The sequence below is a fragment of the Engraulis encrasicolus genome, chromosome 6 (genome assembly GCF_034702125.1).
Source record: "Engraulis encrasicolus isolate BLACKSEA-1 chromosome 6, IST_EnEncr_1.0, whole genome shotgun sequence".
Lineage (NCBI taxonomy): Eukaryota > Metazoa > Chordata > Actinopteri > Clupeiformes > Engraulidae > Engraulis > Engraulis encrasicolus.
In genome coordinates this window covers 34,338,091-34,363,368 of record NC_085862.1, presented here as the reverse complement: position 1 = coordinate 34,363,368, position 25,278 = coordinate 34,338,091, and the positions used below count along the sequence as shown (strand labels likewise).

General features: G+C 44.7%; 1 protein-coding gene across 1 annotated transcript; it reads right to left on the bottom strand.

The window, feature by feature from the left end:
• Window positions 1-4,995: 4,995 nt before the first annotated feature.
• paics (phosphoribosylaminoimidazole carboxylase, phosphoribosylaminoimidazole succinocarboxamide synthetase) lies at window positions 4,996-25,049 on the bottom strand. The gene is made up of 16 exons (XM_063202058.1): window positions 24,527-25,049; window positions 22,405-22,789; window positions 21,146-21,855; window positions 19,369-19,446; window positions 18,001-18,167; window positions 17,316-17,458; window positions 16,827-16,929; window positions 16,693-16,735; window positions 16,282-16,479; window positions 15,278-15,456; window positions 14,481-14,660; window positions 14,057-14,170; window positions 12,370-12,453; window positions 11,479-11,659; window positions 8,216-8,374; window positions 4,996-5,385 (listed from the first exon to the last, which is right to left on the bottom strand). Exons 1-16 carry the CDS (start codon window positions 25,032-25,034, stop codon window positions 5,219-5,221), a joined length of 3,399 nt encoding a protein of 1,132 aa, XP_063058128.1. The 5' UTR covers window positions 25,035-25,049; the 3' UTR covers window positions 4,996-5,218.
• Between the last annotated feature and the right edge of the window lie 229 nt (window positions 25,050-25,278).

Below are 25,278 nucleotides of genomic sequence, written 5' to 3'. Positions count from 1 at the left end.
TTGGGAAACTCCAACTCCCATTGTCATTGTGACACAGCACTCCACAGCACACAATGAAATTGCATGTACGCCGCACCCGTGCAAGGGGGCAGTAATGGTGCCTCTAGGGAGCAGTGAGGTGGGACGGTACCATGCTCAGGTACCTCAGTCATGGAGGAGGTTGGGGAAGAGCACTGATTGATTACTCCCCCCACCAATCTGTCGGGTCGGGAGTCGAACCGGCAACCTTTGAGCTACAAGTCTGACGCCCTAACCGCTTACCCATGACTGCCCTACTGCCCTACCCATGAAGTCGTACTTAAGCCTACTGTAAAGGCCTCAAGCAGTTCAATACTTTCACATTGGCACTTTCAAAGGTGCGCCCCTGGTCTGCATGCAGCTTTGTGGGAAAACCAAAACGACAGAAGTTTTTCCACTGTACTTTTGCCACAGTGCATGCCTTTTGGTCCCTGGTGCGGCAGGCCTGTACGGAAAATGGTCAGTGACAATGAGAACATTTTCCAGGTCACCTTTAAGTATGGGGGTGCCTTCTAGGCAATATATCAGAAATAGGTCTCACATCATCACTAAAAGTTTATACAGACACTATTTTACCTCACACCTTGCATTTTGCGCAAGCATTTTATTTGCATGTCCGAAATAAATATTGTAGGCTATGTAGGACTATAAAATTAATGTATTTATTAACTTTCAGCTATGTGATATATTGCCTAGTGGGCACCTCATACTTATTTAAGTACTATTTAGGCTTAAGTACAACTTAAATGGTTTTGGGGAACACAGCCTAGGTTAGTCTGAGAAAACTAAAATATGTCATTTTCTGTGACATGATTGATGATGACGACAACACCTGTGTGGGCAACAGCGAGAACAGGGAAAAAGCTTAATTGTTAGACTAATTAAAGTGATTGTGTGCATCTACATTGCTTTTCATGTCAATTTCACACATTGGGGCATCTGTAGCCTACTGGGACTTGGTCTTGAATTCCGAAGGTTTTTGATTTTGAAGCCCATATCAAATATGTCTGAGGTGCCCTTGATCAAGGCACCAAACTCCACATTGCTCTAGGGACTGTAACCAACACCCTGCACATAAAATAACGGTAAGTTGCTTGTAATGTAATAATCAACCAGGGAAGCTGACAGAGGGGGACAAAGGGGTAAGGTGTCCTAGGTCTAGGGAGGGGGAATTAGAATTAGGTCACCCATTACATTGTGCATAGAAGAATGGTGTCCTTTCAGATAACTTTGTCCCAGCCTCAGCCAAAGCTGTCACCAGCCCTGTGTAACCGAGGTTATCCTGTGCAGTCCACCACTCGGGTCTCGAACCTGTGACCTTCCAGTCAGCGCTCCAGTTCGGCATGAGAGGCATAACACGGTACTGCTGAGCTTAAGGTCCAGACTGATAGCTCAGCAGTACTATAATATTGAGGCTTCAGGAGAGATGTTTTCTTATGTTCTACCGCCACACTCTGCTACAAGTAGTTAGCATCCATTACACCTGCATCAACAGTACTAAACCTACAAGTTGACTATACCATATTCCTTTTCTACCAGTTTCAGAACTCCAAAAGCTACCTTTGATATGTGTACCAAGTAGCAACGACAGCTTTTCACTGCAGTATTTCATATCTTGAAGTTATACCCAAAAACCTCTCTCCCAGGCTGGGACAGAAGCCAGCGCAGTACAGTATGAGATGTTTACACTTGGCTGAGATCTGGATAACGAGGCTCAGGAGAGACCAAATGCAATATCAGGCATTCATGAAAGCCATATAATAAATGATATTATGTGTTCTCTTGGGTGCTCAGAGAGAGTTAAACAGTAGCTATACATACTGCACTGCCAGTACAACACCGGATATGGTGCTCCTTTCACAAATGTGCAATCTTAAGGTGATTAGTGTAACTCTACTTGAAAACCACCTGAGAACAGCAGCAGCAGCAGCAACAGCAATATTCACAGCTGAGGGCCCTCAGAGGGATTTTACATTGCCTGTAGGACAGCAGTTTTGGTGAAACAAGCCTGTCAAAGACATGAAATGTCTCTTTAATTAGGAGAGCACAGGCAGCAAAAAGAGCTAACGCTGTGTGAAAAAAGCATCAATATAATCCAAAATGTGGCTTCTGTGGGATGTTGCATTGAACTAGCCCATATGTCATGTTTCAAAGACTCCGGAAGACCCTGCTCCTTCTCAACCTATTAGTTGCCTAGGGCTTGTTATGAAATCTTCAATTTAAAAAAATGTTTTTTTTTTAAATTTATTTATATTTTTTAACAACAAGCCTAATGTGGTAAAGTATAGTGGGTAAAGCTAAATTGCTACATTTGTTATTAGTTATTGCAACTGGGCGAAGAGTGGTTCATGAACTTGATGGCCATTTCAATATTGCCCCAAGGAGCCACAAAAGGGCAACACACACACACACACACACACACACACACACACACACACACACACACACACACACACACACACACACACACACACACACACACACACACACACACACACACACAAACACAGAGGAGTAGTACACACACACACAAACACAGAGGAGTAGTACACACACACACACACACACACACACACACACACACACACACACACACACACACACACACACACACACACACACACACGCATTCACATCAAGATACACACAGTATAGTACACACACACACACACACACACACACACACACACACACACACACACACACACACACACACACACACACACACACACACACACACACACACACACACACACACACACACACACACACACACACCTTTGTGTGGCTCTTCTAGTATTGCGATGTAAAGGTTAAAGGTCAGATTTGAAGCACTAATGCCTCTGGGCTATTGCATTGCATCTTGTGCTTTGTAGCACATGGCACGTAGTACCCTCTCTTCACAAATTAGCCGCAATCATGTCGTACTAAATGGTCAGCCGATGGAAACTTCCCTGAAGAAATCTCCCGCCTATTGATTCTCGATATCAACACTGGAGCATAAACACCTACAGCTACCGCGAGGCCTGGTTATCTAACAGCTGTTTGATAAACCGGTTATTTATAGTTAATTACATAGCAAGAGCTTCCCTTTCCGTATTCACATTCACCAGCACTCTCGTCGTCTTCATCGACCTGAGGGGTGTGTGTGTGTGTGTTGGGGGGGGAGGGGGGGTTGTTGCTATCTCCTGAGACACACTTAACTTCGAACTTGAGAAACAAACATTGTTTAAAAAGCCGGAGACAAGCTCTACTATGTCATGGCAGTGTTGCCCCCAAGCCAGACGAAGTCTGTGAGCTGCACATGGGAGCACTAGGCTGTTTTCTTAGTGTTAAGACTTAAAACCCGTTGAACCCTGGGGATGCACTTAAGTCTTCATGATGTTGAGCATGACGATGAGTGGGAAAAAATAAGCAATTAGCATAACACCTCAGTATATTGTAATTTCAGGCACTTGTAGCAGAGGAGCTTTAAAAAGCTCATCAGTTTACTCCTGTGCTGTGTCCCACTTGCTAACAATTTATTTCATGGTTCCTTCCATCCTCAGGGTGTCTGCTTGTAACAATGTGTAATATTATGTACAATCGTATACTGCATACGGATGCCCAGCCTTAGAATGATCTCAGCACATACTGATACATGCTTCTACAGGCTTTGTTGCACTACAAATGTAGCTACAGGCTTTGTTACACTGCAAGGTGCAGTTACTGTAAATGGTAAGTGATTGGAATTCTTATGAAGAAAGATTGGGGCCTTCATGCTTTTATTTTGATAGGACCATAAGGACAGTGAGAAAGGGAGAGAGAGAGATGGGGAATGATTGGGAAATGACCTTTAGTCGGCTTCGAACCCTGGTCCATCCTGGCACACAATTTCAATTCCGTTTTGAGTTGGGGGTGGTTGTGGTGGGCAAAATCAGTAGGATCTGCTCATTCCCACATTGCCCACACCAATGTTGCGCCGCCACCCCAGCTTTGATTAAAATTGTAAAGGCCGCAACTGTTGCTACTCTTCCATTAAAAAGCAATTCCTTCAACAGTGCACCATGTCCTAGAATGATTTGTCAAATGATACATTTTTATGACATCGACCTCATCTTAAAAAAATGTTTGAAACCACTCATTTCTTTCAGTGTTCCTTTCACCCACTTCATGTTGTACATAAGTTAATACTAAATGATCGCGGATCACCAGAAGCTCAGATAACAAGCCAGCCTCTAAATGAGCAACACTCAAAACCTCTTTTGACACCAGTCATGTTCATCATTGCCGTTACGATTCATTAGCAACTGGCGGCTTCATCAAGACACATGCTGCTTTGATGAGTCACCACCAGTACTAACTGCACCAAACGAAGCTGTGGAGAAGAGCGGTCGGTTCTTCTGATAAGCCCACCACCCTCACCAATAGACCCCTCCACCCCGCCCCATTCTTCTCCCCCCCTTCTCTATTCTCCTCTCAAATGTTGTATCTCCTGGGCTTTGATCAGACCCCATTCTTTCATCCAACTACACCCTCCCTGAACGAGGAAGATCCACTTGATAACAAACATCTTTCTCTCTCCTTCTTTCCCCATCTGAATCAGACTGGAGAGATGAGATGTCTGTACGACACACAGTGAGAGTGGGAGAAAAAAAAAAACATGTTCAGCATCCTGGCCTCCGCTTTGATCTGACAACGAGAAATCACTCGGGTTGGATCGGGACCTCAACTTTCCTGCCTAAACTGCGTGTTTGGGGTGCTTGTACAGCTGCCATGTGCCAGGCCCAGGGTAAACAAAAGCTTTATTATTCCATCACATCTCTCTTCTCTCACGGCGGCCATCATGAAACGAATCACGCTAGTTTTTTTTCACATCTAGAAGCGTCAAACTCCATAGTGTGCAAAGACATATGGTGGAGGGTGATTATAAAAAGCCGTAATCCACTAACCCTCTAAGCTCTTAATGTCAAAATAAAAATGAAAAACAAACACAGATAGGGTTATATATTTTCTAGAGGTTTTATTCACTGGAATGTGTAGTGTTAGAAATGCTACAGCTCCGAATGTCTCCGTTCGGAAGAGTTATCGATTGAAGAAGGCAAGTGAGAAGCTCGAGGAGCAGAGAGGCAATAGAAACGTACAAAAGAAAAAGAAAGTAAAGAAAACAAAAAGGAGAACTGACCAAGAAAAGAAAAAAAAAAAATCAACAACTTGTTCTTCACAGGCTGCAAGCTTGGAGCTTCTTGTCGGCTTGCTTGAGGGAGATCCAAGTGTTGAGCATGGAAGCGCGGAGCTTGCACCAGACCAGGTGATTGGTCAGGCCAAAGATCTGTGCAGCAAATTGGGCAGCGGCGTCCGGGGAGAGGACAGTGGAGCATCCCAGACCTGCAGGGGAGAAGAACAGGGCAGTTGGTCAACACGTAGACAAACAAACCCAGATAGGTAGCCCACTTCTCACAGGGAAGTGCTTATCTCTTGCCATGTCGACTGCCATCCTTTGACCCCCTTAAAACAAACCCAACATCCTTTCAGCTATTGGTTTAGTTCAGTTGTACCATTGTGCTCCAAACTAACAACATCCATACATTCACAACTGTGACATACTCGACCCTTGACACTTCCTAGACATTGATGAGCACGGCTTTACATTACATTACAATTACACTAAGTAAATGCAGCTAACCTTTGTTAAGCTGCAGGTACAGAGCGCCTGGTCCAACATGTCATTAGAGCTCTTCAGCCATAGGTGAGGGTTAGGGAAAGGATTAATGATTTAATTTCTAAGCTACATTCTGCACAGTGTTCGAGCTTGAAACTCTTCGATCCCCAAACCAAGCCTTATGCTTCAGTCACACAAGTGAGTCCTTCTGCGGTGTTGTTTTCCCATCGACTTTACATTAGTTTTGGACATACTGTATGCCGCTATGCTGAACTGTGGTTCTGCTAGTGTTGTGTTGACGCGACCTGAGGAAGGTCGATGTAGGCCGAAACTTTGTCACATTAAAGGGCAATTCCGGCCAGTTTGGATTCATATCCCATCTTGGGTGGACCCAGGGAAAAGGATGAAAGGGGAAACCGCGAGAAATTTTCATGCGTGCTGCGCAAAGTTGTTCAATTGCGCTGTTTTCGGTTAAACCCTGGCCCGTCGGGCACATATTTGACCTGTTTTGAAGCTCCTAGTGTGCATTAAAACCCTTTTGAACGCTTTGGCCGTGGTGTGTGGGTCCATACAAGTCGATCTAGTGGTTCACAGTTCCATTAGGTAGCATAGGTACGATACAACAGGAGTTTTCAAAAGTGGCGCACCTACCTCTTTCAGCTTCCGCCTTCCAACTACGTCCGAAAAATGGTTTGCCAAAGTGATACTTCATAGTAATCCATTTTATTTTTGTCCACCAAAGACGAGCCACAAGAAACATATTCACACGTTTTCATGCCCTGTGTTGTTATTGTCTCGCAGATTCACTTCTCTGTCACTGAACGCAGTTTAGTGACGTCACGGTGTCACATGACTCCTGGAAGGAACGCCATTCGCTCATCCAGTTATTATACATAAGCGAGAAAGAGAGGCGCTGTCGTAATATACTGTTTGATATTTTTAGATGGATCCTCCGTTGGAGTGGTTCAATTGAAGAGTTTGGTGGCCATGGTTATCTTTTTCGAACCAGAATATTTGTTACAGATAAAGAATTATTCCTTCCAGGAGTCATGTGACACCGTGACGTCACTAAACTGCGTTCAGTGACAGAGAAGTGAATCTGCGAGACAATAACAACTCAGGACATGAAAACGTGTGAATATGTTTCTTGTGGCTCGTCTTTGGTGGACAAAAATAAAATGGATTACTATGAAGTATCACTTTGGCGAACCATTTTGCGGACGTAGTTGGAAGGCGGAAGCTGAAAGAGGTAGGTGCGCCACTTTTGAAAACTCCTGTTGTATCGTACCTATGCTACCTAATGGAACTGTGAACCACTAGATCGACTTGTATGGACCCACACACCACGGCCAAAGCGTTCAAAAGGGTTTTAATGCACGCTAGGAGCTTTAAAACAGGTCAAATATGTGCCCGACGGGCCAGGGTTTAACCGAAAACAGCGCAATTGAACAACTTTGCGCAGCACGCATGAAAATTTCTCGCGGTTTCCCCTTTCATCCTTTTCCCTGGGTCCACCCAAGATGGGATATGAATCCAAACTGGCCGGAATTGCCCTTTAAAAGATCAAGGGGCACCTAAGTCACGCCCTCTACTTCCTGTTCCATGGGGCAATAAGTTGCAAAAAATTGAATGGAAGTTAACGAGGCGAGTCGTGGTGGATTTGTGGTGCATAGGTTAGGTGGAGGTCCAAGGTTTGGATTGGTGTTGAAAAACCACTCATTTCAAGCCCAGTAATTATTTTTTGACTCCCCATGCACCAGGAAGTAGAGGGCAGGACTTAGGTGCCCCATTTCTGCAACCTGGGAGTGTGTGGCACTTCTCTCTTCTTTTAAGTGTTGCGTTGAATGCCATGCCTCAGGAAGTTACAAAAATAAAAATAACCAACTTTTGGTGGATCACGCGGTGCCTTCTCTATGGCCCTGTGTGATCCATGGTGACCCAGACGTCAAACACGTTCACCTTAGTTCTTTGGTGCACAGCACACACGCATGTGATCCCATGGTTTCTCCTCAACCCTGACCATTAGCAAATGAGTGACCACTGGCATTATGCCATACTTTGCCCAATTACACTGATAGTAAGCTTAGACCACCTCCATAGCCATTAGGCCACGTCCGTGATAAAATGAAAAGTGCACAAGTCTAAATTGGAATTGACAAATCTTAACGCTGCTCACACGGTGAAGTCAAAGAAACCCACTGAATACATCAGGTAAAGCCATTGGCTCAAGGGGTGGTCCCCATTATCCTTCACCAGGGGTGAGGAACCTATGTCTCAAGGGCCGTTTGGACCCCCAATATAATTTTAATATTATGCAGCTTCACATGAAATATGACCTATTCTGTAAAGGAATCTTAGAAAATACATACAAGTTATATATTCAGGGGACCTAGAGAAGGTGAGGTCTGTTTAAAAGTGGCTGCCTTCAATATAGACATAAAGTGCAGGGAGAAATCCTGGTTTGTGTCATAATACAGCCCTCAGATGCTTTTGAAGTGGCCCCTCGAATGAAAAAAGGTTCCCCACTCCTGTCCTACACCTTGCCCCTTTACTTACCACTTGGCATGCGGAGGGAGGACCAGACGTCCTGGGCGCCCCAGTCTGGCGTGATGGGAGGGCAGTTGATGACTGGGTAGGCCGTGTTGCCAGACATGACGGGGCCCAGCCCGTTGCTTCTGCCCGCCACTGCCACAAACACAGTAGGCACGCCATCCCCTGGGAGAGAGAGAGGGGAGAGAATAGAGGAAAAGAGGAGCCATCAATAGGATGCTTTGGTCGCTTGGGCCGTTTCCCAGCCGGTGGATTAGCAGGGGGGGGGCAGTAACCGCCCCACTCCATCCTCCTCCCGTCCAGCATTTGAATTGCAAAATGTTTGGGAGGGTCAGATTTAATCCACACTTGGGAAATTATAAAAGCCATGAGGTGCTCTAAAAATGGTTCCTGTAGCCTAAACAGTCACCAATGAGGATTCTGGCTGGCAAGCAGGGAGGCTTCAGAGGCAAGGCCACTTTCAATCCTTTACTGATTACGGAGTGTCAACTTCTATATTTTTGCTTTGTCAGGCTATGTGGGCTACAAAAAAGTGATTTGCCTGTATTATCAGTAGTTCTGATACTGGCACCTGGCATTTTGTGTGAGGGAGAAAAAAACACACACACACAACCTTGAAATACATCAAAAGGCATCCAAAGTAGGACAGCACACTGAAAAGAATGCACTGGAGTCCACCAAAGACAGTTTGAAAAATGTCATGTGAGGAAATGCAATGCATGGACTCAAACTAAATGGATTAAGTTCCAGAGAAATATCTCTGCTTCAGAATGTCAAGGTTCTTCTATGCTTTTAGGCCATTTCGCATTCCTTCATGGGGTGTCGAAGACCATGGGCAAAGAACCCAATTCACAACATTTCATAACATCTATCCGTGTACACAGACATTTCTATAAGGAACTGGAAAATAACTACTTTGAACACAATATTGGGTTGCCATAATCTGACCAATTCAAATCACTTGGTTCCCATAATCAATTCTACGATTATTAACTTGTATTTGAATGCATTTAAACATGTGAAAAGCAATAAATGAAAGAGCGCACTATGCAGATGGTTGTTGCGGCTCAACTAATGAGAGCAATGAGTGTAGAAAAATAAAAACAGCACTAGCTTACAATCTAACGTTATTTACGTACAGAGATAGGCTACACTACTGCAAATGTGCATAACTAGCCAAACAAGGACATGCAGACTAAGATTGTGCTTACACACACTTTACTCCTATTTAAAATTATTACCAAGGAGGTAATGTTTCCGGTCGCATTGGTTTGTCTGTCTGTTTGTTTGTCCGTCTCTTTGTCAGCAGCATAACTCAAGAACTAATGTGGACGAAACTTTGTGGAGTTGTCGATAATGACCCAAGGAACAAGTGATTAAATTATGGTGGTGATCCGGATCACGAACCGGAACCAGGACTTTTTGAAAGATTGTGTCAGCAGAATAACTGAATACTAATCAACTGATTTGGACGAAACTTTGTGGAGTTGTTAGTAATGACCCAAGGTGGTGATCCGGATCACGAACCGGAACCAGGACTTTTTAAAAGATTCTTCACCATTGCTGGCCTATATCTAGACGCCCCTAGTGACCAGAAATTGAATTGGAGACAGACTTTGGGAAAGACTTAGGGTGGTCAAGCAGGTTCCTTGGCGGAGGTCTGCGCTGTCTGAGTGCTTCTAGTTATTATGGTGAAATTTTAGTTCAAATGTGCCCACACATATTCTGTTGCATATAAATGTGAGCCGTTTCAGTGGCCAGGGCCCCCTCCTCCATATTCCTGTGACGTACCAAATTTCATTTTCAAGTCTTATTACGCTGTATATGTGAGCGCCAAATGTACACATTTGAAATGATCTCGCAGGCCAAATAAAATGACTCCGTGGGCCAGATTTGCCCAAACCCGTAAAAGGGCTGTGTGATGCATGTGACTGTGTATTTAGACTAACCATGACATTTTCTTAGAAATCGGCATCCAAGATTACGGTACAAAAGTAAACTTTCGCCCTTGTGCAAAGATGGTATACAAACGAAAGCCAGGCAGCAAAATAGTTACTTAATAAATGAACAATCATCACTTCAGGTGTTCTCCCAATCCTGTTCAGTTTTTCTAAAAATCCTCAGGTTTTAGGAGCCTGTAGATATGTCCCAAAACAGGACTTTTTAGCAAGCGTTTTCAGGTGAAAATGGGTTAAGGTACAGCAACTTTCCCTTTGTTTTACACTGTCAAAGTGATGGATGGTACCAGATTTTTTCCATCATTGTTTGATAGCAGAAAAAAAGCGACCAACTTAATCTCTTCAAAAATCTCTACCCCACATGTCTCATTTTAGAAATGCAGCACAATTTTAAGCATGTCCTACAGGCACTGTACCGTCCCCCAGAGAATGACCAAATCTGGGGAAAAAAGTGGACCGCGTTGTGAAAGACCTTCCAAAGCGCAGTCATTTGAAGTGTGGCCTAGAGGCCTGAAAAACACTCTGTGGGAATCTCTCTATGTAGATTTTAAAATTAGAATAAGGCAGTATGCCAAGGAAAATGCAATGCCTGAAATCATACAAATGATTAATTGGGTACCTTTGTATATTATCCATGTGGATATTGCATTTCATTGTGTTACAAAGTCCACACAATCAAACAGAAAATGTTACTGCAGGGCACTGGGTCACTACACCGGCGACCCGGGTTCGATTCTGGCCTGGGTCATTTGCCGAACCTTCCCTGCCTCCCTCTCCCCCCGCTCATCTCCTGTCCTTTTGTAACCGTCCCCTAACAATAAAGGCACAAAAAGCCCAAAAACAAAAAATATCCTTTTTTTTAAAAAAAAGAGAGAAACTATTACCAAAGAAAGTGGATCTAAGAAGAAGCGTCATTTTGTTTCTTTTCCGGTATCCACTTTATGTCGGGTGAACGCCCCCTTAGGAGACCTTCGGTTAGGAGACTTTCGGAGTCCTGAGGTTGAGAATAAATCAAGCCCCCTTAGCGCTGTAGATGGCGGTAGCGCACGTCTTGAGCAAACAACTCAAAAATAGAAGAAGAAGGAGGGGACAACGCCCCCTTAGGAGACCCAACTTGAGCCCACGCTTTTGCATTGAGTGGGCGTGGTTTGCGTTATCTTTCTCTTATCCAGTATTTTTGCTATTACTGCATATTCCCTACAACATCATTCCTTGACATCCTTCAGCCTCACTAAAGCTCAAATTATGGAATTACCAAAACATTTGATTAAACAGTAGAATTGAGCAGGCATACTGTTGCAAGCTTCATACCTTCATACTCGGCCTTGATGCGGAGGGTCTCGTCGGGGCCCTTGTGTGCGGAGGTGACGCGCATCAGGCAGGGGATGCCGTAGGAGCCGCAGGCCTTGCGGATCTTCTCACAGTGGGCCATGTCGGAGGTGGAGCCCATCAGGACCACCACACGGCCAGACGCAGAGGGCTCCAGCAGAAGCTGGACACATACACACAGACAAATAAATATGCCGACTTTCCGTTCCATTTTGGCATTTACAAATGATCTATAAATCAATAAACAACATGTGCCAATGACTACCGATAAGGTGATGCTAAATTAACTGCAGATTGGACTAGGTGAACACATAGCCAGAATAGAACCTGTGCAGCAGATCTAAGCAGTACGGAAGGAATCAAATTACAATGCATCTAATTAAAATATTTTGAAACAGAAACGACCTTAACACTGTACATCACACAAATTGTGATCAAACCTAAATGGGCAATATCACCTGAAATACCATTAGATGGCACCAATCACAGACTAGCAAATGTGTACAATGTACACATGGCATGAGGCAATGGTCTTGTCCTCAAAAGCCCAAAGCCATGTATCGTCAGTCTTGCTGCAATCACAGGTTATGGAGTTCAGTAGTGCAATTTATGGCTCGAAAACTTCAAAGAGTCTTTACAACAAATTAAACACAAAAAACCCAGTCCACTTTAGGTCAAGGCTTCAAATGGCAAATTCTGAGATATCTGGGTCAAGTTGAAACTAGGTGAGAGGTCAGTCAAACGAAGATAACCTCCAGAGGACAAACCTCCCCCTATGGCTCTCTGGGTCAATTAGCAGGTGGATGAGTAACCGTGAGGTCCAATGTCCAAGTCTATAGAGCAGGGATGTTGACAGGGGCATCCTGCACTCACCTGCACTCGCTCTGCAACCCACTCAAAGTTCCTCTTCACCATCTGCATAGCCTCAGGAGTCACCTCTTTCAGGTCGCGGTACACCTGAGGACCACATGCAAACACACTGGTTAAGATCTCTGACTAGGGAAACACAGCAATGCCAACAGGGATGTTTGATCGAAAAAACTAAAACAACAACCAACCAACCAACAAATCTTCTGTTTATAATGTTTTAAGGATAAAGGTGGCACCTGCGTTTCCATATGAAGAGGCTCCCAATGATACAAGATTATAACAGAATTTTGTGAATTGCTTGGCCCTTACTGCCGGCAGACATTTGATACAATCACGGTAATGTACACGTCAGCAAGAAATCAAATTAATATTTTCATTATGACTACAAAATGCTTTCATGTCTAAGCCATCACAATCCTGTTACAGGAGGAATATTCAACTGAATTTGCACTGATGAAGGCAGAGCCGAAACATGTTTGCTGATTTAACTAAATCTATTATGACTTAAGCCTATTCATACAAGCTTTCTAAACTTTTGTGAAGAGTGCCTTGGCCTTTTCATCTTCAGTCCTAATAGAGCAGAATTTAAGTAAGAAATAAAATCTGAAGAGCCTCATTAAACTGTTGCATTTGTAGGTCAACAGCCCTTCTGTGGATATGAAGCACATGCTTCAAAGAGGTGTAATTATGTTTCTTTAATTAATGCAAGTTTAGCAGTATAGTATTACGGGGGCTTCATTGATTGACCAAACTGAACATGCCAACTAAAGCAATCTAACATTTCTCACCGACGATATTTGGTTGCTATTCGAATCAGTAAGATCTGTCCTTTTATTCCACACAAAGTAATTCAAGTGTACCACTTTGTTTTGAGTGCAGTCATGGGTGAGCGGTTAGGGCGTCAGACTTGCATCCCAGAGGTTGCCGGTTCGACTCCCGACCCGCCAGGTTGGTGGGGGGAGTAATCAACCAGTGCTCTCCCCCATCCTCCTCCATGACTGAGGTACCCTGAGCATGGTACCGTCCCACCGCACTGCTCCCCATGGGGCGCCACTGAGGGCTGCCCCCTTGCACGGGTGAGGAATAAATGCAATTTCGTTGTGTGCAGTGTGCAGTGTTCACTTGTGTGCTGTGGAGTGCTGTGTCACAATGACAGTGGGAGTTGGAGTTTTCCAATGGGCTTTCACTTTTTTCACTTTCAGTCATACGTGGCGCCATATTTCATTGATCACAATGACCACACTGAATCAATGGACACAACACACTGCAAGTGTCCTCCTGGTCAGGAGAGCGTTGGTGCCCAGTTGCGCTACAACATTGTTTTTCCAACAACGGGGTCGGGATCCCATATGGGGTCGCCTGGATCTCAAATGGGTTTCCTAAATTTCCTAAAATGTGTAGGTGTCAAAAATATCTTAGATTTTCAGAAATATCAACAGGTTTAATGCGGTCCTGGGCCAAAAAAGGTTTGGAAGCACTGCGCTACAGGTTAATGCCACCTGCAGTGAAATGTGCAGGTGTGAAAAAAATCTTCAGAAATATCAACAGGAAGTTAGCTCAGGTGTGTTCTATTCTGGTTGCGAAAAAAAAATGTGTAAGGGGTCCCCAGAAATGTGGGACGCCAAAATGGGGTCCTGGGCCATAAAAGGTTGGGAACCCCTGCGCCACAGGGTAATGCCACCTACTGTACCTGTTTGTCTTTCTGCTGACTCCTGTCCCCTGCTGGCCACAGCCTCCACGAGTCATTGTCAATCACATCCGCCAGCACGATCTCCTTGGTCGTAACATTCACTCCAAACTCAATCTAAAAAGGAAACAATGAGATTAAATATGCTTTGAGATCTCAAGTGAACACAAGAATTACATCATTAGAAGTGTTGAACAAAATTCCCATGAATCTGGGATTGTGTCTCAATCTGAAATGAATTTAAATAAGAACAAATGAAAATAAAAATCTTAACATTTATATCAACCTGGGAAGCTCTGAAGAACCATCAGGCACTAACACACATCAAGCTTTGACACCGACACAGTACATTACATGAAGCAAACATCACTTGCACACAAAACTAAAATGCATGCTGAGCCCAGGCCAAGGGGGCGCTGCAGTTCACCTTCATGTCCACCAGGGTGCAGTTCTGAGTCGCCCAGGCCTTCTCCAGCACCTCAAAGATGGCCACCGTGCTGCGGTTCATGATGTCCACCTCGCAACGGCCGATGGCCAGGCCTGCCAAGTTGAAGTCGGCCGCCAGCAGCTGCTCCTCTGACCACTGAGGGTCGTTATTGGCATCGTCCTAAAGGGACACACACAGAGCATGGTGGCAGCCGGGTCACACACACACAAGCAGTCTCTTAGGAGACAGAGGGGCTTTGAGCGCTTGAGCGGTTCAGTTTTGTTAAGGGGCTGGCAGAGTATTGCTTGAGGATGGAATAATGAGATATTGAAAAGGGATGGTCAACTGTGGCTAATTAATGATAATCCATGTTTTAGATTTACTGTAAGATGCAGGAGTATGAGACTGAAAACATTTTCACCCAATGTCCTCTTTTCGCAACTCATCAGCATCAACTTTTAAACTTACACACAGAAGTTAATCAACTTGGAATTTGACATGAATATGCATGCCAATAACCTGCCTGATCAGCATTAGGTTAAATAAATTATGCATTTATAAAAATGTCATTACTATATGGACTAACACACAGACAATGCAGATACCTCCCATTCATAACGGGGGGTGCCAACATTACAGACTGGTGTAATACTGATACATGTAGTATCAACTAACTTAAATTAATCTGTTGGTACACCTCCAACCGTATGGTAATAGTTAATGCAGAAGGACCCTTGATTGGGAGGGCACTGCACCCAAACACACTCCCCACTGCCATTCAAGCTACACCCACACACCTTGAAGAAGGTCTCCATCTTGAGCGGGGAGAACCTGTACCCCTCCTTGACGCCGGGATTCCTCTTGAGGAAGGACCCGGTGGCTACCCTGCGGCAGACCCACTCGATGGGGATCATCTCACAGTGGGTCGCCACGAATGCAGTCTCTGAGTGCTTACGCACGAATGCCGTCTTGATGCCTAGACAGGGCAAGACAGGGCGAGAGAGAGGGCGAAAACAATATGAAAGCCATTTTTTTACATATTATTATAAACTATAATATATAATGACATTATTTAAAAAATATATCATATAAATCACAATAGTCACTTTAATACTACCCAATTAATTTAGTGCACTATTGTGCAACAAATCAACTGAATAGGAGGATCTTATGAAGTTATCAATATTATTTCACAACTACCAAACACACAAGCCTGGTCTTTAGACACGGTAGCACGGTAACACCATGATGCAATCATGAAAAACAGTAGCAGCTTGAAATACGTGTCAACAGAGCGGCATCACTTATGAACATAGTCATGTAGGTATAGTCTGTCCTCATTTCTCTGTGTGTGTGTGTGTGTGTGTGTGTGTGTGTGTGTGTGTGTGTGTGGTGGGGGGTCATATTGCAAATTAAAGTATTGTGATGCATGTGAATGTGTGTAAATGTGTCAGTGTGTCCAGCATCACGTTCAGCTTGATTAAAGGAGGTATGGCCCAGTCACATGATGGTAGACATTTTCAGACCAGCAGCAGCCACATGAGAGTGAATAGACCTCGTGTGTCCACACACACGCATCAAATCAGAGTGTAGAACAAGACCAGAATAATAGCCAAGAACTGAACTGTAATTATCATAAGAGAGCATTTCACATGTCATTAAAAGCAACTTTTCTAAATTGTTCTCAAGTGTCATAGGCTACAACTGGTGACGAGGAACTGTGTGCGATGGTATGAAGACACCCATGGGAGTGAGAAACACTGATTTACTGTAAAACAGTCGACTCGCACCACCAACTCACCTGCTTCCTGCAGCAGTTTAAAGACGCAGCTAGTGGTTTTGTTGGCGATGGCAGCCTTCCCCTCCATTTGATCTTTTCGGACAGCATTTCCCGCCGTGATCTGGTCCTTCGACTGCACCAGGACATGACCGGGCTCATCGGGGAGCTCGAAAATCTGTTTGGTCTTACCCTCGTTCAACTTCTGACCGAGTTTCAAATCTGTTTGCACAGAAGTTGGAATCAGGATTTAGGCTCCACAAGAACACTCCGTTCCAAACTATAGCATACACGTTCAAAGTAAAAGAAGGATGATAAGTCTCACACTCAAAGTAAGACATACCCTGTCCAAAAAGCATGCATTATTCAAGAATATGACGATAATGAAAGTTGATCAAATGCGAGGTAGCGCACAGATTTCAGAAAAGTACCAACCTGCGGTGGAAGACGCCATATCTGCTGCGTATCTGCTGTTATCCTGCAAAATAAAGTTGTTTTTACTTTTTCTACAAGGCGCACTTAAATTTCTCGGTCTCTAGCATCTTCACAACCTAAGGTGGACAGCTTACCTGCAGGCTCGAGAACGACACGCGACAAGCACTCACAAACGGAATGGGAAGCGTTATCTTGCTATATCTTGTGTCGCTAATTACGACACACTGTAGACAAATTCATTCAAAACCAATGGGGACCATGCTGTCCAGACCACGTGGATAGACCGCCCTTTCAGATGAAAAAAATACGCTGATCCATGAGCATCAGAATAAGTTTGTTTTACCCCACTATTCAGACTAACCCTCTAACCTTATATTTTCGCAACACAGTGACCCGCTATTGATCTTTTTGTCAGAGAAGTTGGTCCTGTACATTAACAACAGGGTAAGCCAGGACATTCGCATCCAAAATCGATAGCTCTCGACTTTGCTCCAACTTTCAATCCTGAAACGCAGTGGTCTTATCTCCTGGACAGCAGCAGTGGTGTTAACAAAGACTTTTATTAATTTTCTGTGTCTTTCAGTTGCTTTTTACTTGGAGCCAACGTTTAAAAACTTTGTCACATTTCAGGAGGCACCACGCGTGGCCTGAAAGGACCTTCGCGGGATCTATCGGCAGGAACCTGGGCATGGAATTTGAGGAGTCTGGCATCGGAGAAGAATGTGGAGTGTTCGGATGTGTTGCAGCCGGAGAGTGGCCCACGCAACTGGATGTTGCACAAGTGTTAACGTTGGGACTTGTTGCATTACAGCACAGGTGCGTTCAACTTTGCTTTTTTCATCTCAATTCTGCCGAATAAGCGTAGTTCTACCTACTGTGTCTAATTAAAAACACACGAGAAGCGCCACTTGATTTGATCATCGATTAGCTATTGCAAACTAGGCTAACTGATATCGTCATGTGATAAGGTATATCACTTTGCAATGCTTTTTGTGTCATATGCGAGTCAGCATTTTGTGGTCTTTTGAGACTATATTGTGTATTGCCATGGAATTCTTCAACGTTGGAATGTATCAATTTGTATCTATCAGTTAGCTATAGTGTCAAAAGTATCCTTGTGGTCATGATGTGTTAACTTGTGCTGATTTCCCACCACTGCTTGGTAACGTTGTATCACAATTTCAACACATGCAGACAAATTGTGCGCGTTTTCCCCTCCAAGGATGTGCTCTGGCTCTTTTCAAGTTAGATATGGTGTGCAACTTGTAAAACCCTTTCATCCTCTGCATCAACACCACCACCACTTACCTGAGCTGGTGACGGTGTGGCCATGGAACAGACCGAGCTGATTTCAATGATTGGAATGTATTGGTCTTGCTCCTCTTTGCACTCAAAGTCTACACTCCTGCTGGACCAGTCCGTACTGCCATTGCCGTCATCCAAATCTCGCTGGAGACGCTTGAGGCTCGTATTGTCTGTTGAATGGCATAGGAAGGAATGGGGAAATGACTGCTTAATCAGGTTATGGAGGACAGAGTGCCACAGTGTAGCATCTCAGGGTGCAGGAGTTACCATGTTTCATATTAGACACCATAGAATACACATTTCAAGGCTATGTTACTATCAACAACTTATGAATGCCGAGTCAAGTATATCAGCACCAGAAGTGTTATGCAGAGAACAAGGCATTGTGCAATTGCCCATTCAAATTCTATTGGGTTTACATACTCCACTGCTTCATGTTTGCCTGGGCCAGGTATGCAGAATGGAGCATTTGAGGGAGAAATCAACATTTCGTGACGGGTCCAGATTTGATATGGCTCTGCACACCAGCTGGCATTCATGTTTGACCGATCTGGGTAATTATGTTATGCCATTTGCAAATAAAGTTGAGATGACCAAAATAAATCACTGTGTGTCACTGCAATGGGCTGAGCTGGAGCATCTTTATTCCTATACCATTTACTTTTGTTTTTTGTTTTTTTACATGTACACCATGGGCATGTCTATGGCTTTTATAGTACTCCTAATGGCTTTGTTAGAGACTTTAGTCAGACCAATAAATTAGTTTTAATACTCCATTATATATACAGCAGTTTTTTATATGCGCAGTGCACCATGTGCAGGTCTAAATCCAGATTACACTGTTATACACTAGAGTTGCCCTTTTCCTGCTATCACAAATCGCAGTGTTACTTCTAGTCTAATGTTCTATCTCTATGGTCACGCGTATTCTGCAGCAAGCATGTCCTGAGCGAGCCTTTAACTTCCACATCTTACACACAGAAGCAAATCAATTGTACATAAATATGCATGCCAATTGCATTGTTATAGCCCCAGTGTCTGATTTCAGAAATGACAGTTGTGAAATTGCCCTTCTTTAGTATGCCATATTGCATTGTCAGGCACTAATCTAGCAGCACCCTTTGGCCTGGACTGACCTTTCACCCCCCCCAAGCCCAACCCCCTCCCCCTTTCCTTGCGTGTCTTTCTTGCACGCTCATCATACTTTTCTCATCTGTGGATTGAATTAGCTAGAGCTAGAATCCTTATTCTCTCTCCCAGGTCATAAGACCGAATCACACTGCCCATAGTTAGCCTACATATCGGCCGCGCGGCTCATGTGCCCTAAATGAGGGACACCATCTCTGCAGTGTGGAGGTCATTAGGACCGACCTTCATCAGTGGCTTTCCTCTTCCTGGCTCGGTTGAGATGTGCTTGGTCCCTGTGCGTCAACGTCGCCTCAGATATTTCTGCAGGGACACGTGCAAACGCAAGTTATATTTAGGCAGTGGGTTTGATATTTCAAGCAACAACAAAAAAAACAACAAACAAGGTATACTGGGACAGCGCTTCGTATGTGGACACACATACCGTCACCGTCACAGCCACACATGTTCAAATGAAGAGCCATTCAGATCACATGTCTAAGCTGCCTGCAACCAAACTGACTACCTGTACTCTCTTCTGACAAATCTAGTCACTTACTGTTGCATTATATATATATATAAAATTATATGTATAAATTATATATTAAATTGCCTGTTGTGGTACTCTTGTGGCAGGCTTATGCTATCATAGGTTCATTTGGCTGTGTGCATGGTGCCTGGCTCAGTATTTTTGTTGTTGTGTTTGTGAAGAACCACCTCACAGAGGACCTTTATGGCTGCCAGGCCAGCACATTTTTGACACATTGTCGCACAGCAGAAATGCAGTATGTGTGTGTGCTGTCTGAATGCCTGTTGGCAAGCAGTGTTATAGGACATTACTGCCACCGTCTGGTCAAAGTATTTTTTCCAGCTTTGGCCACCCTACATAGAAAACAATAGAGATGGGATGAAAGTCAAACTAGTTACTCCTGTCCTTTCCTGTTGCTTTTGGCCTCTTGCCTCTGTGTCGTCCCTCCTCGGAGAAGAAGCCAATAGTTTCCCCGCTGTCAATCCAGGTAGAGCAAGTTTTTGGGGTGCTTTTCCCCATTCAACATCCAGATTGCAGATGAGATAATGACTTTTGAATTGTGCTATTGCAAGATATTGAATAAAACTGTGATCATCAGTGACATTGTGCCTTGCACCATAAGGCCACATGTAACAGGAAAGGAGAGGAACTGGTTTGTACCCCCCCGGTCATAATTTCTGAATTTACAGTGACTGTGGAGGGCAGCATGGTGAATACAGAAGTGCCTTTCACACTGTTACAAGTTCATGAACCATTGATGCAACTTTGAGAATTATTTGAAGGTTTAAAGGTGCACTGTGTAGGATGGTGGCCAGAGTAGGTATTGCAACTATGTTGCTCATTGAAACTGCTCAATGATCTTTTCATGAATATATACTAAATAATAAACTAATATTTTACTAGCATGACCAAAGCACAGTAAGTCTTGCAGCTTAAAATGTCTGTTTATGGAAATTCAAAATGGTGAACAACATGGAGAAGATCCACCTTTTCACGTCAGTCATAATGAATATTTAGAATTTGGTGGTAGTGTTAAATATTTGTGACAAAAGTAACTTTTGTGAATGGGCTGCATGGATTCTGGACAGAAACTGCTAAAATTATTACACAGTGCACCTTTTAAAAAAAATCAAAACAATCTTACATTTGTTCCTCTTTGAGATGCAAGAGGAAACCTAACTAGACTTAAAACAGAATTGGTGGGCTGCATATTAAGTTATGAAGTTTTACAATTCTTTTGAGTCTCTTAAATCTTTGGTAAGACAACTGGACCACCTTGACTACTTTTATTCAGTTTTTCACCTTACAAACGTGGGATATTTTGACAAGAATCACTGCATAAAATATTGATATATGAAATGTTCTGATTTTGCTGAATTGGAAAGTCATAGTTTTTATGATTAAAAAAGTGTGGAAATATATTTGGAAAATCATTAACTGATTGGTGAAAATCCATGTAAAAACATAAATGTATACCAAGAAGCCCAATAATACCTTCACGTCTTATGGTCCTGCGAGTTGGGCAGACGTCATGCAAGCCTACACTGTCTTCATTGGCGGTAGTTTCCAGGTAACCTTTAGGAAGGATGTCATTTGCCATCTGCCTCACGATGGCGCTGTTCTCCTCCTGGTTGTCCAACCTCATGACACTGATGCCCTCAGAGTTCCTGAGGATGTTCTCCACCATCACCCGTGGCTCGTATCCAACCCCACCAAAGTCCCTGACGGCGCTTTTGGGGTCCTGGTTGGCAACCTGTAGCTGCTCCTCAAAGCTTGCCATTGGGTAGAGCCTGGCCGTCCTCAGAACAGCGTTGGGCTCAAACGAGTCCATGAAGCCCATGTCTGAGCCGCCACTGCCCGCAGATCTGCTCAAGATGGTGTCCAACTGGTCGTAGTACTTCATGATGCGCCGTGGGTCTCCAATGTCAGCCTTGCCGCGCTGCAGCGAGCGGTAGAGGTACTTGAGGTTTTTGTACTTGGTGCGACACTGTTTCCAGTCCCGTTCCACACCTTGCTGCAGGAGACGGCGGGAGATCTGCACGAAGATGTTCTTGTTGCGCGTGGAGTTCTCCAGCTGCCGGCGGATCCCGTCTTCGGACCAGATGGTGATGAGCTTGTCCACCTCCTCCTCGCTCCAGTTGCGACCCGAGTCGTGCACCGTGATCACGTTGAACTGGTCGGAGTCTCCCATGCTCATTGGCGATCTCAGGAGCCCTAAGAAACAAGGGGGGTCATCATCATTGAGCATGATCAAAAATGCATAGGTATTCATACTCGCACATCCAGCCAACATGCATTTCAAAGTTAAATTTCCCACAAGAGAATTGGGATTTCTTAGAAGGGACAGTTTGTTGTTGAATCTATTGGGCTTACCAGAGACTTTTGAAGGCGTTGAAGGACTGGAGTTAATTGACCCTGGAGCCATATCTGCAGGAGTTTCGTCTATATAGAAAACAGCCATAAAAAGACACATTTCTTATAGCAAGTGTTGAAACGGTCATAAAACTGCCATCACAAGATCACAATCACCCACACAAGAAGGTCAACGTCTCAATTCCGTGAAGAGCCATTTCCTCTTACCGTCATCAATCTTAATGACTTGGTCTCCATCCAGCACCAGCATGCGCGAGCCCAGGCTCGGGTGGTGGTCCCTCTCCACTGATGATGTCCTCCCGACCACCACCCTCTCCTCCAAGCCTTCCTCCTCCTCTCCGTCCCTCTCATCCTCATCCCGTTCCTCCTCCTCCCCCAGCTCCAGTTCCCTGCCCTGCAGTATGGTCTCCACCTCGCTGAAGAACTTCATTGCCCTCACCTGCCCTCCGGTGGCGGCAGCCATCAGCCCGGCGGCTTGTGCACTCTTGCTAATCTTGTACTCATACTTGAGGTTCTTGTACTTGGTGCGGCACTGCTTCCAGTCACGCACCACACCGTACTGCCGGTGCAGGCGGCGTGCCATCTCCTGGAAGATGGCCTTGTTGCGCAGCGTGTGCTGCAACTGCTGCTGCACGTGCCGGTCGGCCCAGACGGAGAGTAGCGCGCGCACCTCGTCGTCTGACCAGTGCCGTCCGCCCTCTGAGCCAGTGTACGTCACGAAGGAGGGGCCGCTGCTGCCGCCGCCGCTCGCTTGCACCAGGCCACCTGCGGGAGAGAATATGCATGAGTGGATGGATGAAGTTGGTCGAACTGAGATCTAGATGAGTCTGTGGTCTGTGGGAGTGTTCTCTTCAATGTAAGCTAAGGCATGTAGTATTGTGGCCAGAGTAGGCATTGCAACTATGCTGCTCATTGCAACTATGCTGCCCATTCCCAAATTGGATACTTTCATGAATAATTCCTAAGTAATAAACTAATATTTAACTGCACCAATGCTCAATTGACACTATGGGGCCCAATGTGTGCCAAGAAAATATCCCCCACGCCATTACACCACCAGCCAAAGAATTGGGACTGAACAATAGCTTGTGTGCCCCCTGTGGAATGGAGTATTAAGAATCTTTGACTATTTTATCACAGGAATGTGTATTCTAAGCAATTTAATGCTAACCTGACTCTCGCCAGCTGGTATGTTTTGCGTTTGTCTTCACGATACCATCTGGGAACCACCCATAAGCGACACCTTTTCAATTGATGCTCCTTATCAAAAAGCCTTGCATGTGATTAGAAAAACAATCTGTCTGTCATCTTTACTGACGTGCCACTTCAGCCACTCACATGAACTCGATCCTTAACACATCTGATAAAGCCACGCGTAAGAATTGCTATAAAGCCACCATCTATGTAAAATCCCACCCAGGGGTCTTGCCTGGCTCACACGTTCAGAAATTATTCTGATTTTCAGGGTCTTCAGATGGTTGCATGAGGAAAGCGGAACGCCAGGCATGTAGTTAAGTCATGTTAATTCAGTGCTGCTTCTTCCCTTAATTTTGAGACTTTGTTGGATGGAATAGGAATATAACTAGAAGTTAACTTAAACATTTTATCTCATTTCCTAATTTCAATTTTTAAAATTATTTTTAGCTGTCTTTTTTTGGGAAGCGCTGAGATTTTGGGATAAATCAATTAATCGTATGTCTTTTGATGCGGTCAATTAACTAGCAATTAATGTATCGATAATTTGCAACACTGATATCTATACTAATTTGTACACTCATTTTAAATGTTTTTTCTTAAAGTTGTAATTGACTGGAATGGTGTCCCACTGTGAAGTAACATACAGTGTCCAAACTCGCCATCCAACCCGAGCCTGCAGTTCACCTAGGAGCGCTGTCGAGCGAGCGCAACCTATAAGGCTGGCGATAAAAACTCACAATTGTGCTCGCTGTTGGCCGAAACCTGAAAATATTACTGTGGGTTCTGAGAAACCTATGTGGATTTAAATCAAATGTACAATAACCTGGGAGTTCTGATTTCTTACAGGTGTGGCATTTGAGTCAGTCTCAGTTAGCATTTTGCTAACGAAATTGCTTTACGGCAGTCGTGATCTCAGCAATGCACCTGGTCGACCAATCCAACCGCAGTGTGTGAAGCCACTCGTGATGTAATATTGACAATAAAGCTGTATTTTATAAAGATCAAGCGAGTTTAAAAATTCTTACTAAGTGCTGTTAGAAAGGATAATTTATCCTGCCTTAGAAAAAATTAAAATGAAAACATGATAATTCTCTCCCAAGCAACGGCAGCATATATGGTGGCGCTCCATAGGACCCCATTCATTCTGACTGACTCTGCGCCCCTCTGTTGCCGCCACCTAGAGTACAGTACCACCCGGAAAAAGGCGGGTGTTTTCTCTCGTAATACCCATAAAGCTTCTCTGGTAGTAATGACCTAATGTTTTTCATATTGGTGTCACCAACTGCCACACCAATCAGTTTTTACCTTCCTGCAGAGAGACTAGAGTGCTAGGGCCTCTCTGATTGGCTGAGCTGGTTTCCGCCCCCATGTTGTTGTTGGTGAATGGCCCCTTTGTCAGGCGGATGGCCACCTCCCCCATGGCTGCTGCAGAGCTGAAGACGGCTGCTGCTGGTGTCGTCTGCTGCTGGACGTGCCGCGCCTGGGCCCCCAGGGCCTTGCACTGGGCCTGGCACTCGATCCAGCTCCGCTGGACGCCCAGCTCCCGTAGCCGGCTTGAGATCCGCTCCCAGTCGGCCCTGCTGCTGGAGCTGCTGGTGCTGGAGCTGGTGTTCTGGCTCTGCCTCTGGCCTTCCGCTTCACTGCCTGCAGCAGGCCCCCTGTCAGGCCACACGGAAAGCAGGGCCTTTACCTCTTCCTCTCTCCAGCTCCCTGCACCTTTTCCTCCCACTCCTCCCCCTCCTCCTCCTTTCCTTTTCTCCTTCTCGTCCTCCACTCCAGCTCTCTTTTGTTGTTTCTCTGCTTCCGTCTCCATGTTTGTGTGTGTGTTTTTGAGCTGCCCTAGAAAGCGGCTCTTGCGTTTTGAGTATGTGGTTTTTTTATCCCCTCCCCTTCCCGGTCTCTTGTGTATGTGTGTATGTGTGTGTGTCTCTCTCTCTTTCTCTCTCTCTCTCACTGTCTGTTTTCTCTTTTGCTCGCTTCCCCCTTTTTTGCACCCCTCCCCCCGCCAGCTCGGTTCCCAAGGCAACCAGGCAGTTTAGCCAGTCAGGAAGAGCGAC